General features: G+C 41.9%; 1 protein-coding gene across 1 annotated transcript in view; it reads left to right on the forward strand.

The window, feature by feature from the left end:
* PIK3R6 (phosphoinositide-3-kinase regulatory subunit 6) overlaps positions 1-16,415 on the forward strand; it is a 276,075-nt gene that overhangs the window by 199,780 nt on the left and 59,880 nt on the right. The window contains 1 exon segment of the mRNA XM_029600333.1: positions 12,220-12,342. Coding sequence (XP_029456193.1) covers positions 12,220-12,342 — 123 coding nt within the window.

A 16,415-nucleotide genomic window follows, 5' to 3' on the forward strand; every position in this document is an offset into this window, starting at 1 on the left:
TTTATTAAAGATTTGTCTGCGAGCCAGATGCAGCCATCAAAAGAGCCACATCTGGCTCGTGAGCCATAGGTTCCCAACCCCTGCTTTAGAGCTTACATTCTAATCAAGACAGACAGACAAGACACACAATGAAAAAACAATTAAGAGGATAGTATGGATAAATGAAGGAGGAGGAGGAGGATATTGTTTGTCATCAGTTGTGATAGGGCTGTAAATATTTAGGGAGAACGCTGGTTTTCCGAGGACAAGCAGGATGGTCCTCGCACATGGGGGTGACATCATCTGATAGAGCCTGGCACGGAACTTTGATCTCAAAGAATCTAGAACTTTCAAACATGCCCTACTGAGCATGGGCAGCTGTAGTCATCACCCTGCCCCCTAGGCAGAGTCCCTCAGTCTCTTTTTTTTCCGTGGAGCCGTGTGGTCGCAGAAGCCGTGTGTCTCATGGTATTCAGCTTTGCTCTCTCCTCACAGTTTTTGTAAGTGATTTTTTTCTAGAGCTGCAGCTGGGTTTTTTCCCCTCTACCTTATGATAGTTTTATATCTTTTCCTTTTTTTCTTCATTCCTCTGTCTGCCAGCTGCATGATGGGCCTTAATTGCTGTGCAGTCTGGCAGAGCCTATTTCTATCCCTTATTTAAAAAAAAAAAAATACTGTGTCCTCTCCTTGCTCTGTCTGTTTTTGTACTTTTGTCAAGTGCTGGTAGGATCACCCATGGACTGAATGCAGTCCGTGGGTGATCCATGTAGGCCGCTGAACTTGGAGACTCACCTGAGTTCTACCCGGGCATGATTCAATGTTGTTTCACCGATTAATCAGCATCAATGGAGGTTCAGACAGTGCAGAGATCAAGGACCACACTGTTCCTGTGGTGGTGAGAGCTCATCCTCCCCACATTCAAAGGAACTAGTCTCCACAGACAGGAGCCCTGGATGATGTAATCTCCCCTCCTGCTTGCCGGTGATGGCAGAGCAGTCTCCTTGTGAGAGAGGGTGCCATGCCCAGTAACGGTTGCACGTGTGCATTTATGACCAGCGCACCATTGATCTGACGCATCGATGTCAGGACCACGTCGTTGAGTTGCCGGGTGCCCTCGATGCCATCAGGGTGTGTGACCGCCCTCTATGCCGTAATGTGGTGTCTCTATGCACTGGAGTCATCGAGTGCCTTAGGCCTCAATGTGGCAGAGTAACGACAACAACCTTTAATGTCGGGGACCAGGTCTGCCATCAAACGCCATGGTCCCCCTCGAAGCCATTGGAGCTGCCCTCGATGTCAATGCTATCGGTGCCATCGATGCTCTTGGTACCATCGATGCCCTCAGTGCTTGAGTGGCCACCCTTGATGCCATCAAGATATGTGGCTTTGATGTTGGGGCAACCCTCAAAGCCATCGAGGTGGTGGCCTCTGCCTCGGCAGCCCTTGATGCGTGGCCTCGATGCTGCGGCCGCCGTCGGGTCCATCGTGGTGCATGACCTTGATGCCATTGTAGTGTGGAGATGCCCCTATACCATCGATGCCCTCGAAGCTATCAAGGTGCGGGGTTAACATGGAAGCCATCAGGCTTTTTGGCCACCAGTGCCTTTCATTGCTGCTCTTAACAATGTCGAGCAAGTCCAATGAGGTTCTAGGATCACCATTGAGTGCCCTGGTTGGCCCTGAGGATGTCGACCACTGGGGCTCTTCAGAGCCCTCGAGTGCCACTGAAGCCCTCAAGCTACAGGGATTTTGGCCTTGAATGGATCAAGCACCAGGGTCGTCATATACTCAAAGTACTTTGGTACGCCGAGGCATCCAGGTGCAGTGGTCTGGTACCCTCAAAGCTTCTTGGCAGTGTCCCAACGGCACCAAGGGGTATTTTGCTGTCCCATCACTGGCCTATGGCTATCAGGCACCATGGATGCTGATGATCTCGGGGGCCCAGAGTCACTGGGATCAGGGGCATCGAAGGCCCTGCCTGGATTCGTGCCCCATTGGTGTTAATGAGCACTAGAGAGGCTATTGTCAGCTATAGCCATTAGCGAGGGACACCATCGAGCTCAGATGGATAGGTGAGCTGAGGGAAACAGTTGATGGTGCTGGCAGTCATTGGTTCTTCTGGACATGTCAGGGCATGTCAAGGCTGCAGAGCCTCTGCCTGCAGGCACCCCTAGCATCCTTGGTACCGCCAGTTCATCGATACCTTCAGGCACCAGGGTCTCGGTCGATGCCACCAGGCCTTTGAGGTCCACGGGTCCCTGTGGCACTAGGAATGGTGCTATATACCGTCGAACCAATCAAAATTCAGTCAAGCACCATCTAAGCCTTTGGTGCAGCATCGTATGGTACCCTTGATGTGATCCATTGTTGGTGAGTGCCACACTATTCAACATATACGTGCTGCCATTGTCACCTGCTAGCTGGTCTGGGCATCTCACATTTCATATACGCTGATGATATTCAATTAATACTTCCCATCGATGACACAATTGAAAAAAACATTAAACATAGCCAACATGTATCTAGATATCATCAAACAGCTACTAAACCAAATTGAATTAGTTATTAATATAGAAAAAACAGAATTCCTACATTTAGAACGTAAAAACATAGAGAGCATTCAAAACCCAATCACACTCAAAAACAACCAAAAAATAGAATTAGCTGAGAAAGTATGAAACCTTGGAGTGATAATTGATACGAAACTAAGTATGAAACAACATATATCTTTAAAAGTAAGGGAAGGATGCACCAAACTTATGACTCTTAGAAGACTAAAACCACTACCATCGCCTACCAACTTCCGATCAGTGTTACAAGCTTTAATTTTTGCAAGCACTGACTATTGTAATACCCTTCTACTGGGTTTACCATACACCACGATAAGACCACTCCAGATACTGCAAAACACGGCTGCAAGAATTCTGACTGGTAAAAGTAAAAGAGACCATATCACCGAAATCCTAGCTGAACTACACTGGCTATCCATTGAGCAAAGAATACAATAAAAAACAATATGCACCATACATAAATTAATACATAATGAAAAAGCAGAATGGCTGAACACAGCCCTTCGCGTACACATCCCTCACAGGAACCTGAGACCAGCAAACTAAGCACTACTAACTAGAGATGTGAATCAGAACCGGAATCTGATCGGTTCCGGTTCCGATTCAAAATCTTAAAATTTTTATCGTCCGGCTCGATTTTTTTTTTGTTATCGGCTGCGCCCAATCCAATAACAAAAAAACCCTCCCCCACCCTCCCGAACCCCCAAAAACCATTTTAAAACTGTGACAGGGGCCGGCCAATGGCACGGATACCCTGTCACATGGTAAGGGCAAAGGGCCATCGGCGCCATTTTTATTAGTGGCAGCCGATGGCCCAAGAGTGGGAGATCACTCCCCGTGCCCCCACTGGACCACCAGGTAATTTTAAAAGGTTTTTGGGGGGGGGGTCGGGAGGGTGGGGGAGGCTAAGGGGGTCAATTTAAAGGGTCGGGTGGGATTTTTTTTTAATCGGGCCATCGGCGCCATTTTTTTAGTGGCAGCCAAAATGGCGCCGATGGCCCGAGAGCGGGAGATTGCGCCGGGACCCCCCCACTGGACCACCAGGTAATTTAAAACATTTTGGGGGGGTTCGGGAGGGTGGGGGATTCGTTTTAAAGGGTCGGGGTGGGTTTAGGGATTGTTTTGGTGTGCCAGTTTTCCCGCCCTCCCCCGATTTACGATTTTTCACGATAAATCGATAAATTGGGGGAATTTCTATTGTATTGCGACTCTAACGATTTTTGACAATTTAAAAACTATCTGACAATTTTTTTAAATCGTCAAAAAACGATTCACATCCCTTCAGTCAAAACAGCAAGACTAACCCAAGTAAGGGAAAGGGCTCTATCCTTAGCAGGAACACCATGCCTTTAGAAATCAGATTGCAAAGGGACATCAAAACATTCAGAAAAAGTTTTAAAACATGGCTATTTAAGCAAGCATATCACAAAGAGAATGGAGAGTAGAATCAAGGGAAATGTAGGATGCAGTCAGTAGAACACCCACACACATCACCTTATTCAATATGTGTGTATTTTAATTTATATTTTAGTTTCAATACCAAAGGATAAGATATAATTATTAATTCATTCTTACAGCTGATATGGATAAGAAAGACGTGATTTATCACAACCACCAATTAGTATTTATTATGAAACTATGTTACCATATATTGATGGCACCTGTTTAGTTGATATAATTTAATACATTTAGCAACATTAATTTATGTGCCTTATTGTGAACCGTTGTGACGGCATCTAGCTCAACAACGGTATAGAAAAGATTTTAAATAACTAAATAAATAAAATTAAGTGCTATGAGCTCTACGGGCACAGTCACCACTGTGGGCACAGGGGACATGGTCAGATGCCGCAGGACACGACCACAGAGCACCATGGGCACCGTCGGTTGCCATGGACTTCGCTGCTGTTGTTCCAGAGGGAAACTGCAGTGAGCCATTCCTGATGGAGTTCCAAGGGCTGTGTCCAGCCCTTTGGAGCGTTATCAGGTACTGGGAGGTGACACCATACAATGCCATCCACCACCATACCATACCCAGAGCCCTAGTGGTACTGGGGACGCCGTTGTTCCACTGTTCCAGTGCACTACACTGGGAGTTATTGTAACAGTGGAGCGCACATGCGCGGTCGGGTACAGCAACGCATTGACTCCAAGTGCCTCAGGCAATGACAGGCAGCATTCTCCCTGTCTGTGCAGTTCTCAGCCATGCCAGGGTTCTGCCATCGTTGCATCAAAGTCTCAGCTTCCTCTTCAGTTCTGCACCACAAAGTACTGGGGAGCACTGGCGAGGAAGGCATCATCACACACTCTGTGATTTGCCTTTTGGCAGCGTGCAGCCACCGACTCTAGCAAGTGGTGCTTGGTCCTTGTGGCGAGTAGGGTCATAGGTGTGCCGCCAGCCATAGAATGGGATACCATTGTATGAGTACTGGTTAGCGTGCTTTTACAGCAAAGGGCTCTATTCTCCAGTTGCCCTCTACAGTTTGGATGTGTGTGTGTGTGTGTTTTTCCTCATGGCGAGCACAACAAGTTGTTGGCTGCAGCCACAAGATTGACCTAGGTCTGCGTTCCTGGTCGAACCCTAAGGGGAGTAGGCACCAGGAGGGTAGTGTCAGGAATCTTCTCCTCCCTCAAAAGAGGAATAAGTCTCTTGAACCCTTCCAAATCCCCAATCCCTTTTGTGGGGAAAGCCTCTGGGGCTCTGTCCCTGGCAGGTTTATTGCTATACCGAAGCCTTGATTCTTTGAATCAGTGCATCTCCTTGTAGGCCATGACAGTGGTGGTCATCTGACCATTTTTGCTGGAGTCCCTTCGTTGATTACCATGGTGGCCTTCCCTATCTGAGGGTGGCTGCCAGTGGCAGATTGGTTGCTTTTGAGCCTCAGCAATCAGTGATTGTGTCTCAACTCTGAAGTGGAGAGTTGACAGGTTTTTCGGGATTGGAAGGCCACAATTCCCATTGCTTTCCTGTCCCTTCAGGAAAGGGGGATTCGACTGGGTTCCAGGGCAATTCTTAAGGGTCCCCACTGGACACCTGGTTGTCATCCCTGCAAAGGGTGTCCCTTATTCTCCATTTCCCAGGAAAAGCATGCCACTGCTTCTGATTGGTGGTCGCTCTCGGTTTCTCGTGGGATCTGAGAGCTGGTCAAGCTGTAGCGCTCTCCTTAGGTCGTCCTAAGGCACAATAGGTCTATTTCATGAAGGAGCCTTTTCAGAGTAGCTCCTTAATGAAGATTAGGGGTTTCTCTTGTCCAGGAGTCACCTTTGATACCTGCTGAGCTCAATGGGTGTTTTTTGAATAGGACCACTATTGCCATTCTCTCCTGTGGGACCTTACCTCAGTGAGGAGGGTTCTAATCCATCTAATTGGCAAGTATGCCTTTCAATGAATCACCATATCCATGACTGAGGGAGTTGGGGACGAGGGATCCCGCAACAGGGGTGCTGCTCTTTGGTTGCAATGGTTTGCAAGCTGTACTTCCCCATTTTAGGGATAACCCTATCTGCGGATAGGAGAGCCTTGGTTCAAGCAACGATTGTTTCATTTACTGGATCATGTGCTTCCTTGGGGAAGTATATGCTATCACGGCTGAGGTATTAATACTTATGCCAGGTTTGGGGCAGTCTGTTCCGAGATTGTCCTTGCCCTGCCCTGGTACCCTTAGAGTTTCCAGGCCGGTGAAGAAATCCTGTTCAACAGGAGTTTGCACTTGCGGCTCCCTGGCTTCCTGTTTCTTAGTGGTTTCTGGATTTCTTCACTGTGGAATTTGTTCTCAGTTTCAAGCAGGCTGAAACTGAGAGCATTAGGGAGTCTCAGTGGGTGACTCCCTAATGGAAATGGCAGTGAGTTATTCGCTTGGGGTTGAGTTATACAACCTAGCAACTTGTGCTTATCCCAGCAGTCCAGCAGACTACCTCCTTGTGTTCTTCGCTCCATATGACTTCCAGTTGGAATTTCAGGGGAGGGGGGAAAGCTAAGGCATCTTAGTGTATACCTGCAGGGAAAGATACACCATTTTTCCCTATATTTTCACCAAGCTCTGGCCAATACTGCCTTTAGCTTTTCTCACTTCACTAAGTTGCCCTAAGTGTTTTCCTGCTCACCTGAACTTTCCTGTAGACAGGATGGATAGTCCTGCCCTTGACAGGGTGTAGTATGGGGGAGCTTCAGGCCTAATGTATCTCTCTGCTCAGGGGTTTGGGCTAGCGATACCATTCAGGGATTGCCTTTCATTCCCTGAAACTCTTGATGCTGTCCTGCTGATCAGCTATGTCTGGTGCTTTGGCACGTAGGGTCTGTCACAGAACCTGCTGTTGTTGCTGATTATTTTTGCAAGCATTGCTTGAGTTTTCTGCCCGTTATGCCTATTAGCCAAACATGGGTACGCTTCTTCAGAGACATTCTGTCCTTCAGATGTCAGTGGACTGTAGTTTCTTTCTGGGGAGTTCTTGAACCCAGTTGGTTGTTCAGATGTCTTGTAACACTGAAGAAATCTTTGCAGTCTTTATCCAAGAGTCCGTCTCTTGTTCCATCTCTAGACCTTTTCCTATATCCAGGAGATTCTAGGCCTACTGTCATTGTCAGGGTTTACTGATTCGAATCCCTGCATGAAATGTTTTCCGTGATATGGCATATGTTTTTTGTTGGCACTGGCATCACTCCCCTGCCTTAGGCGCCTCTGCTACACATCTGGGTTTTGTGTCTCAGTCTTTTCTATAGTTTTCTCTTTGTAGAACCCAACTCTTTTCCCGCCTAGACCCCTTTGTGGGTTGGCTGCCTCATAGGCAAAAGGGAGAGAGGAGCTGCTTTCAGCATGGTGCGGTTTCCCGTTTTGTTCTGCTCGGACAGCCTATAGCTTGGGATTCACCCATGTGCTTGTCCTTGGAGAAAGCAGAGTTGCTTACCTGTAACATTCTCCAATTGCAAAACTGTAGGGAGGCACAAAACTATAGCTTTTTTTGTTTTGTTTTGTTTTATTAACTATGTGTTATATTATGAATTGTTTTGAACTGCTTTTTATTTATTTATTTAAAAGTATTTATTTATTTTCCAAAGATCTGAAAACTTGTTCTCAGTGGGATACAACAAAACAAATATCACAATAAACAATATAGTATAAAATTTAAAAGACAATGTACAGTAATCCAATCAATGCAGCCCATAAAAATATTCATGAAATTCTATTATATAGGCTTGTTCAAGCAAAACTGCTTTTATTTTTTTTTTCCTGAAAGTTGGATAATATTCTAATAGGCGAATGGCTATAGGAAGTGTGTTCCATAGCACGGGGTGCAGCTGCTGCAGAGGTTATCAAATGAGTTTCCATTAATTGAACAGTCTTAACAGACAGTGTCTTCAACTGCCTTGTCCATTGAAATCTTAAGGCTTGAGTGGGAGAATATACAGATACAGCAGTACAGGTGGTTTTAGGGGCAGAATTATGTAAATGTACATGTTATCTTAATCGCTTTTTTAAAACAGGGAATCAAAGTGATGTATAACAAATAAGGATAGCTAAAAAAAACATACACCTTAAAATGAGAAAAATACACAGTTATAACAAATAAACAACAACAAACAGAAATACATTTCAAAGATAACAATATAGGTTAACAATTATACTATAAGTAATAAAATAAAAATAATTTAAAATAAGATTTCTTAAAACAATCAAATTGAAATAAATTATATTCAAAAGAATTAGGGAAAAAGCCATGCCTTTATGTGTTTCCTGTATTTACAATGGGTTTTATCAGGAACAGTGGCAGATTTTAATGATGGGGTACAGATTAGTACTAGCAGGTCTGCTGTGTCATATTGGAGTTCCTTCAGAACTCTGGGATGAATACTGTTAGGTTCTAGTCATTTGCTACTACTTAGTTTTTCAGTTTATTCTAGTACCTCTTCCATATTCAGTGATTTCCTTCAGTTCATCTGAATTATCACCTATAAAGATTAGTTTTGTTATGGGTATTCCCCCAGTATTCTCTGCAGTGAAGACCAAAGCAAATAATTCGTGTTTTGTTTTGGTTTTTTTTGCTATGGCCTGATCTGTCTTTTTTTTTGCTATGGCCTGATCCGTCCTTACTCCCTCACAGGCTTCTTGCATTTGTCTGTTTAAATTTGGCAAGTTTCTCCTCAAATTCTCTCTTGGCCTGCCTTATTAAGATTTGATGAATTGTAATTGAATATGCTGTATGTAATTTTATATTTATGCATTGTATTTTAATATGTTGAAAGCTGCTGTGGGCAGTCCTATGTGACTGAAAAGGCAGGAATGTAAGTGTAAGATTAGATTAGATAGACTTTCTTAGTTTATTGATGGCAAAAAACCCTACAATTTTTGTATGGTCAACTAAAACTTTTTCAAGTCAATATTCAAAGGGGTTTGTACGGGTAACTTTGGAGTTTTAGGCCTATCACAGATATCGTTAACCTTTCTCTTGTATAAAGTTTCCTCCCAAATTCACTTAAATGTGCAGTTGTTAAACCAATTCTAAAAAAGCCACATCTAGATACATCAATTTTATCTATTTACAGACCCATTTCCATTTTACCTTTCCTTACTAAAATTATAGAAAAAATAGTTAATGTACAACTTATGGAATTCTTAGAAAACAATAATATTCTACTACCGGCTCAACATGGCTTCAAGAAAGGACATAGCACTGAAACACTTTTAGCTACTCTGGTTGACACAATCCATCATGGTTTCAACAACGGAACCTCTTTTATCTTGATTCTCTTGGACATCTCTGCTGCATTTGACTCAGTCGACCACAAGATACTACTCCATAGATTAGAAGAGATTGGTATAAATGGTAATGTTCTGCAATGGTTTCAGTCTTTTCTTTCTAATAGTTCCTTCAAGGTATCTTACAATGACAATACTTCGGATCTCACACCTCTCCCACTAGGTGTCCCTTAAGGTTCAGCCCTTTCTCCTACCCTTTTCAACATTTACATGCTTCCATTATGTCACTATCTGAATAAATTAGGCCTCTCATATTTCTTTATGTGGATGATGTTCAAATTTTATTACCTATTAAAGATAACATTAACAATATGTTGTCACAATGGGAACTATATCTATTTGTTATTAGCAACATCTTATCTCAAATGGCACTATCACTCAATCATAACAAAACAGAGTTTCTTCTTCTCTCCAAAAAGTTATCACCACCACCCATAGATCCATCAGTATTCCCTAAATGTAAAATATCCACATCAGTTCGGGACCTTGGAATTACCTTAGATAAAGAGCTTAATTTTAAAATTCACATAAAAAATCTAATTGAAGAAGGTTTTTATAAACTTCAAATTCTGAGAAAACTGAAACCTTTACTGCACCCCCCAGACTTTAGAACAGTTCTACAAGCCTTAATTTTTGCAAAATGAAACTATTTCAACTCCATCTTAATAGGTTTGCCTGCTTCCACAATTAAACCTCTTCAACTGCCTCAAAACGCTGTCGCTAGATCCTTAACAAATTGTAGAAAATTTGAACATATTACTCCAATCTTGAACCAATTACATTGGCTTCCCATCACTTTTAGATCACAGTATAAGATAATTATGCTTATTCATAAAGCGTTATACAATGATTACTCATCTTGGTTACAAAAACCCCTATATCAATGTATTTTCACTAGAAATCTTCGTTCAACAGACACAGGGTTACTCACTATTCCCCCCAGCAAAAAAATTCACAAAACAGCTACTATGAACCGGGCTGCTTCTATAATTGGTCCTACACTATGGAACTCCCTACCGTCACCACTAAGGACCGACCCGTCTACACTTTCCTTTAGAAAAAACCTTAAAACATGGCTTTTTATCAAAGCTTTCCCCCAACAAATTTAATAGATTACATCCCCTTTTCTATGGTTTTTTCCTTTTATTTTCGTGAGCTACTTAAATTTGTTTTAGAACAATAGGTTATTGCTTTATATAGTAGAGATGTGCATTCGTTTATGATGAATTAGGCAATTTCAAAGAGATTGCCTAATTCATCGTGGTTCGGGGGCCCCGCCCACTGAAACAGATTTTCCCCGAACTCCGAGAAAAATTTGTTTTTCGGGTTTGTATGGGGGGTCCAGCGGGGACCCACGAGGAATTTCTCCCTCCCTGCTATCAGGCTGTCTGGCTTGCCTCGCTCAAAATGGTGCTGATAGCCTCTGACCTACTATGTCACAGGGGCTACCGGTGCCATTGGTCAGCCCCTGTAACATGGCCATCGGCGCCATCTTGTGCCCCTACCATGTGACAGGGGCTGACCAATGGCACCGGTAGCCTCTGTGACATAGTATGGGCAAAGGCTATCGGCGCCATTTTGATTACTGGCAGCCGACAGATCGCTCCCGGACCCCCGCTGGACCCCCAGGGACTTTTGGCAAGTCTTGGGGGATGTCAGGAGCTGGCCAAAAGTCCCTGGGGGTCCAGCAGGGGTCCCGGAGCGATCTCCTGCCCTTGGGGCCCAAGGGCCGTTGGCTGCCCTTGGCTGTCCTTGGGCCGTCGGCTGCCAGTAATAAAAATGGCGCTGATAGCCTTTGCCCATACTATGTCACAGGGGCTACCGGTGCCATTGGTCAGCCCCTGTCACATGGTAGGAGCATGGCCGGTGCCATCTTGTGCTCCTACCATGTGACAGGGGCTGACCAATGGCACTGATTCCCCTCCCACAATTCCCAAAATAATAACACCAATTTTTCTGCCACAGCAGACCAAGGGACCACTCTCCCAGCCAGATAAGAAAATTAATAAGCTGGCTCTCACCCCCACCTCCTGCCCACCACCCCACCCCCTGCCACAGCCACCCCCCCCTCCCCCGCAGTGCCTAAGTCCCAGTTGGGAGGTGGTAGACTCTTACCACCTCTGTACATGTCCAGTATTGGTCTGACAGCAACACTGGTAGCCTCCTGACTGGGACTTGAGGGTCTGTGGGGCTTTTAGCTGGGGCAGAAGGAAGGAAGGGGCCTGGAATCATCTGTTAAATTTTTTTGTTTGGTGGGAACGGGGGGCAGGCAAGGCACCTCAGGTCAGCTCTGGCTGCAAAATTGGTGGTGTTATTTTGGGGGTTGGGAGAGATTGGGTGCTAGGCGTCATCATTTTTGTAAATTATTTTGGATATGGGTATTGGGGAATTGCGTCTACTTTACTTTTTGTGTGTGTGTCTTAATTGGCTATATGTGAAATATAGCTGGTTAGGTCGAAAGTTATCTAGATAAGTATACCCGGATAACTATTCTGGACCACGACCAGACTTACCCGGGTAAATTCATCTGGTCTATCCGCCTAAGCCCTGGCCCAGAATGCCTTTTTTTTTTATCCAGGTAAATTACTTCTCCCGACTAAAACTTATCAAATCAGATGGAAGCAATATTTAACACGCAACTTTTGCCCAGCTTAGCATATGGACCTCACTGGGGTTAGAATTCTCTGGTGCCAGTTGGATTGATTCCTGGCTCCGGCCTGTTTAACTTGCGAGTGTTGTTGAAGCCACAGTCACAGACTCTTGTGGGGAAGGATTGGCTACATACAGCTCCAGCAATATTGTCGAGCGAACAGACAAACAAAATGCCAGAAGAAACATTTTGAAGGATAATCATCTTTTGCCATAGATTTTAATACAGTTTGATGTAGAACGAACTCCTTTTTTTTCCCCCCTAGGAACACACTACACCCAGAAGAATGGAGCACTGTGAGGTCTCTATGTACCTGGGCAAAGTAGATCCATGGTATGAAAGCAACATCAATACTCTTTGTCACATGATCCCCAAGCTTGCTACAATGGTATGAGACTGAATAAGTTGTTACATTACTATCATTCTTTTTTTTTTTTTTTCATTGTTCAGTGGGTGTGTACGCAGTGGGACTTTAGGAAAATCTTCATACTGAGGGAAACTTTTCAAAGCAATTTATTGGGTAAAAAGCTTTTTTCCAAGTAGACATTTAAACAAATAAAATTATAAGAGTTAACCATTAATAGGCATTGAGCAGGACACATGAGAGTGCACTGTCGAAATGGAGCTCAGAGGTGAGGCACAAGTTGTGAGGCAGCCAAGGAGGAGAAGCAGCACAATGATGATGATTTGATTTAATGCAATTTTATTTTAATATTTCTATTTTGGCACCCAAAACTGGTGTCTAATTCACAAAGAAGTCCTCATGTTTCCCATAATCCCAGAAACACACACACACACACACACACACACACACAACTTGTTCACTTCTGTCCCCTGATACACAGATGCACACTTAACATCAGCAGCACTGTGTCAGGTCTCTGAATCAGATGCTACTTCAGTACTCCACACCAAAAGTTACACATATTGGTTTTCTCTGAAAAGTGGATAGGTTTGTTTATTCATTCATTTATTTATTTATTTTTATATACCGTCATTCAATTAGTATATCATGAATGATTTTCAATCAATTAAAAGAATAAATCATATAAACATATCATAAAATACAATATAGATAAAAATTTAACAGAAAAATAAGAAAATTAATAAAATAAGTACAAAATGAATACATCTAAATAACTTTAAATAAGGTAACATTAAGTATTAAAATTGAATAGTAAATTACAATTTCAATAAAAGAATTGAGCATCAGGTTACTATAAATATATATATATATATATATATATATATATATATATATATATATATATATATATATATATATGCTCTCAGCTACAGTAAGCAAGATTAACTTTTGCTATCATCATAAGCTCTTTTAAAAAGCCATGTCTTTAGTTCTCATTTAAAGGTCTTGATTTCAGTTTGTTGTTTTAGGCTGTCTGGCAAGCTATACCATAATACTGGGCCTGCTACTGAGATTGCTCTTGATCTCACTTCACTAAGGCGGACTGTGTGAATAGATGGCACAACTAATAAACCTTTGAGGAGTGCAGATTTCTTTGTGGTATATAAAGGTGAAAAGATGCATTCAGCCATTCAGTGTTCTCATTATTAATGAATTTGTGTAAAAGACAAAGAACTTTCAATTCTTTTCTACATTTTATTGGTAACCAATGTAAAGAGACCAGTGTTGGTGAAATGTGATCAAATTTTTTACCGCCTGTCAATACCCTTGCAGTTGTGTTCTGCAGCAGGTGTAATGGTCATAATGTGTTGGCTGGTAGTTTGAGAAATAATGAATTACAATAATCTAAATTGGAAAATATCAATATTTGGAGAACTGTGTGAAAGTCATCTGCATTAAGGAGTGGCTTTAGATGTCTGAGTGTCAAGAGTTTGTTGTAACCATTTCTTATTATCTGACTAATATGTTTTTGCATGTCTAGGTCATTATCAATTATAATCCCAAGATCATGCGCATGGGTAACCAATTCAATTTTCATTTTTTCAATTGTCAGGGTTAGAGGATTATTTATTTGCAATTTTCTGTTTAATAATATAATTTCTGTTTTTTTTCAAGTTTAATGAAAGTTTCATATGAGTAAATGTTTGATTGTTGTAATGTAAATGTTCACAAATTTTAATGTATCTTGTATTGTGTCTCTTATTGGAATCAGAAGCTGGATGTCTTCTGCATATAGGTAATGTGTGATTCCAAGTCCAGCTAGTAATTGGCATAATGGCAACATATAGATGTTGAAAAGTTGCTGACAGAGGATCCTTGGGGTACTCCTGATTCAAGACAAATTGTTTTTTGAAATCGTTGAGTTTATTTGTACTTGAAAAGTTTGATTTTTCAAGTATGATTTAAACCTTTGAATTGTTGTTTCTTGTAGACCAATTTCTGTGAGTCTTGTCAATAAAATTTGATGATTTACTGTATCAAATGCAGCTGATAAATCGAGCAGTATTAAGACATACGACTGCCCTGCATCGAGCCCTCTTAGAATTGTATCTGATAGTGCCAGTAGCAACGATTCTATGTTAAAGTACTTTCTAAATCCAAATTGCGAGGAAAAAGAATATCATTGGTTTTTTGGATGTTCTGTTAATTGACGCTGAACTACTTTTCCCAATATTTTTTATATAAATGGAAGGTTTGAGATTGGTCTATAATTTTCGAAAACTGTAGGATCAGTGTTTTATTTCTTTAGTATGGGTGTAATCACTGCATTTTTAAGGGATGATGGTATCTTGCCCTCAGAGAGTGAGAGATTTATAATTTTGTTATGGGTGGTGCAATTATTTCTGCAATGGCTTTCATTGCTGCAATAGGAATGATATCTGTTGGGTGAGTAGTGGGATTTCATTTTTTTAGCATTGTTTCAACTTCTTCAGTGGAGATGGTTTCAAACCAGGTCAAATTAGTTTTTGGATTTAATGTAATTGTTTGGTCTTTCACTGGTGAAATATTGGTAAGAATTTTCTGTATCTTTTCCTTAAAGAAATTAGCTATCTGATTACATTTATCAGTGGGTAAGGTTGAGACATCTCCTGATGAACTCTTGGTCAAATTTTGACCAAGGATTATGGGATTATGTTTGAAATTAAATATTTTTTAGCATAAAATTCTTTTTTTGTAGTATTAATCAATTGTAATGGCATTATCTACATTTGAAAAATTAATGTTTTTTTAAATATCTGGTAAGTTTTCCATTACATCAACAGATTTCAATGGTTTGCGAAATGTAAACGTCTCGTCATTGTTGTAATTAGTTTGTACATTGCTAGAGAAGGATATTGTCGCCTCAATCAGATTATGGTCTGACCAAGGAACCGGTGTATAATTAACAGGATCATAAGTGATAGTCTCTTTATTTATAAACATTAAATCTAAAGAATGTCCAAGTTTATGGGTGGGTTGATTTACTATTTTTTGCCAACCCATTGCTAACAAGGTTTCAAGGAAGGTTTCATAAACTGTTGAGCAGGGAAAAAGGTATCAATATACAGACTGAAGTCGCCAAGAATTATGAAAGGAACGTGTTTATCTAAATTATTAGCTATTAACTCTGATAGGTGAGGAGTTATGGTCTAACAAACCTGGGGGGCAATAGCACAAACATTTTTCGATTTAAATAGAGCAACTTCGTACAGTGAATCAATTGAAATGGGTATTTGTTTCAAATTCAAAGTTATTTTTGCTAACAGCATTAACCCGCCTCCCCTTTGATTCTTTCTGGCAGTTGTAAAAACATCATGATGAGCATTATCAATTTGATTGATTCTGTGTCACCTTCTTTTAGCCATGTTTCGGTGATGGCAAAAATGCAAGGATTGAGGTCATATAAAATGTCATTAATGACTGGGATTTTTTTTTGTGATTGATTGAGCATTAATTAAAAATATATTACCAAACACGCAGGCATGAAAGGGTCAGTGTTTTTTTGAATTGGGTACAATGTTCTATGTCTCTGACTTTTTTCTTTTTTTGAGAGTAGTACTTTAGGAGTTGGGTTTTGATAGCCATGTTGATATTTTCCTCTATTTTGAACAGTAGATATGGGATTTAAAGAAAACATAAGAACATGTCATACTGGGTCAGACCAAGGGTCAATCAAGCCCAGAATCCTGTTTCCAGCAATGGCCAATCCAGGCCATAAGAACCTGGCAAGTAACCAAAAACTATCCCATATTACTGTTGCTAGTAATAGCAGTGGCTATTTTCTAAGTCATCTTAATTAATAGCAGGTAATGGACTTCTCCTCCAAGAACTTATCCAATCTTTTTTTAACCCAGCTACACTAAGGGCTAGATTTTAAAAGCCCTGCACGCCGGCACGCCTATTTTGCATAGGCTACCGGCGCACGCAAAGCCCCGGGACGAGCGTAAGTCCCGGGGCTTCGTAAAAGGGGCGGGAGGGGGAGTGTCCGGGGGCATGTCCGGGGGTCAGGGGGCATCTGGGGGCGTGGCGATGGTTCGGGGGCGGGCCGGGAGGGC

The sequence above is a fragment of the Rhinatrema bivittatum genome, chromosome 4 (genome assembly GCF_901001135.1).
Source record: "Rhinatrema bivittatum chromosome 4, aRhiBiv1.1, whole genome shotgun sequence".
NCBI classification, from domain to species: Eukaryota; Metazoa; Chordata; class Amphibia; order Gymnophiona; family Rhinatrematidae; genus Rhinatrema; species Rhinatrema bivittatum.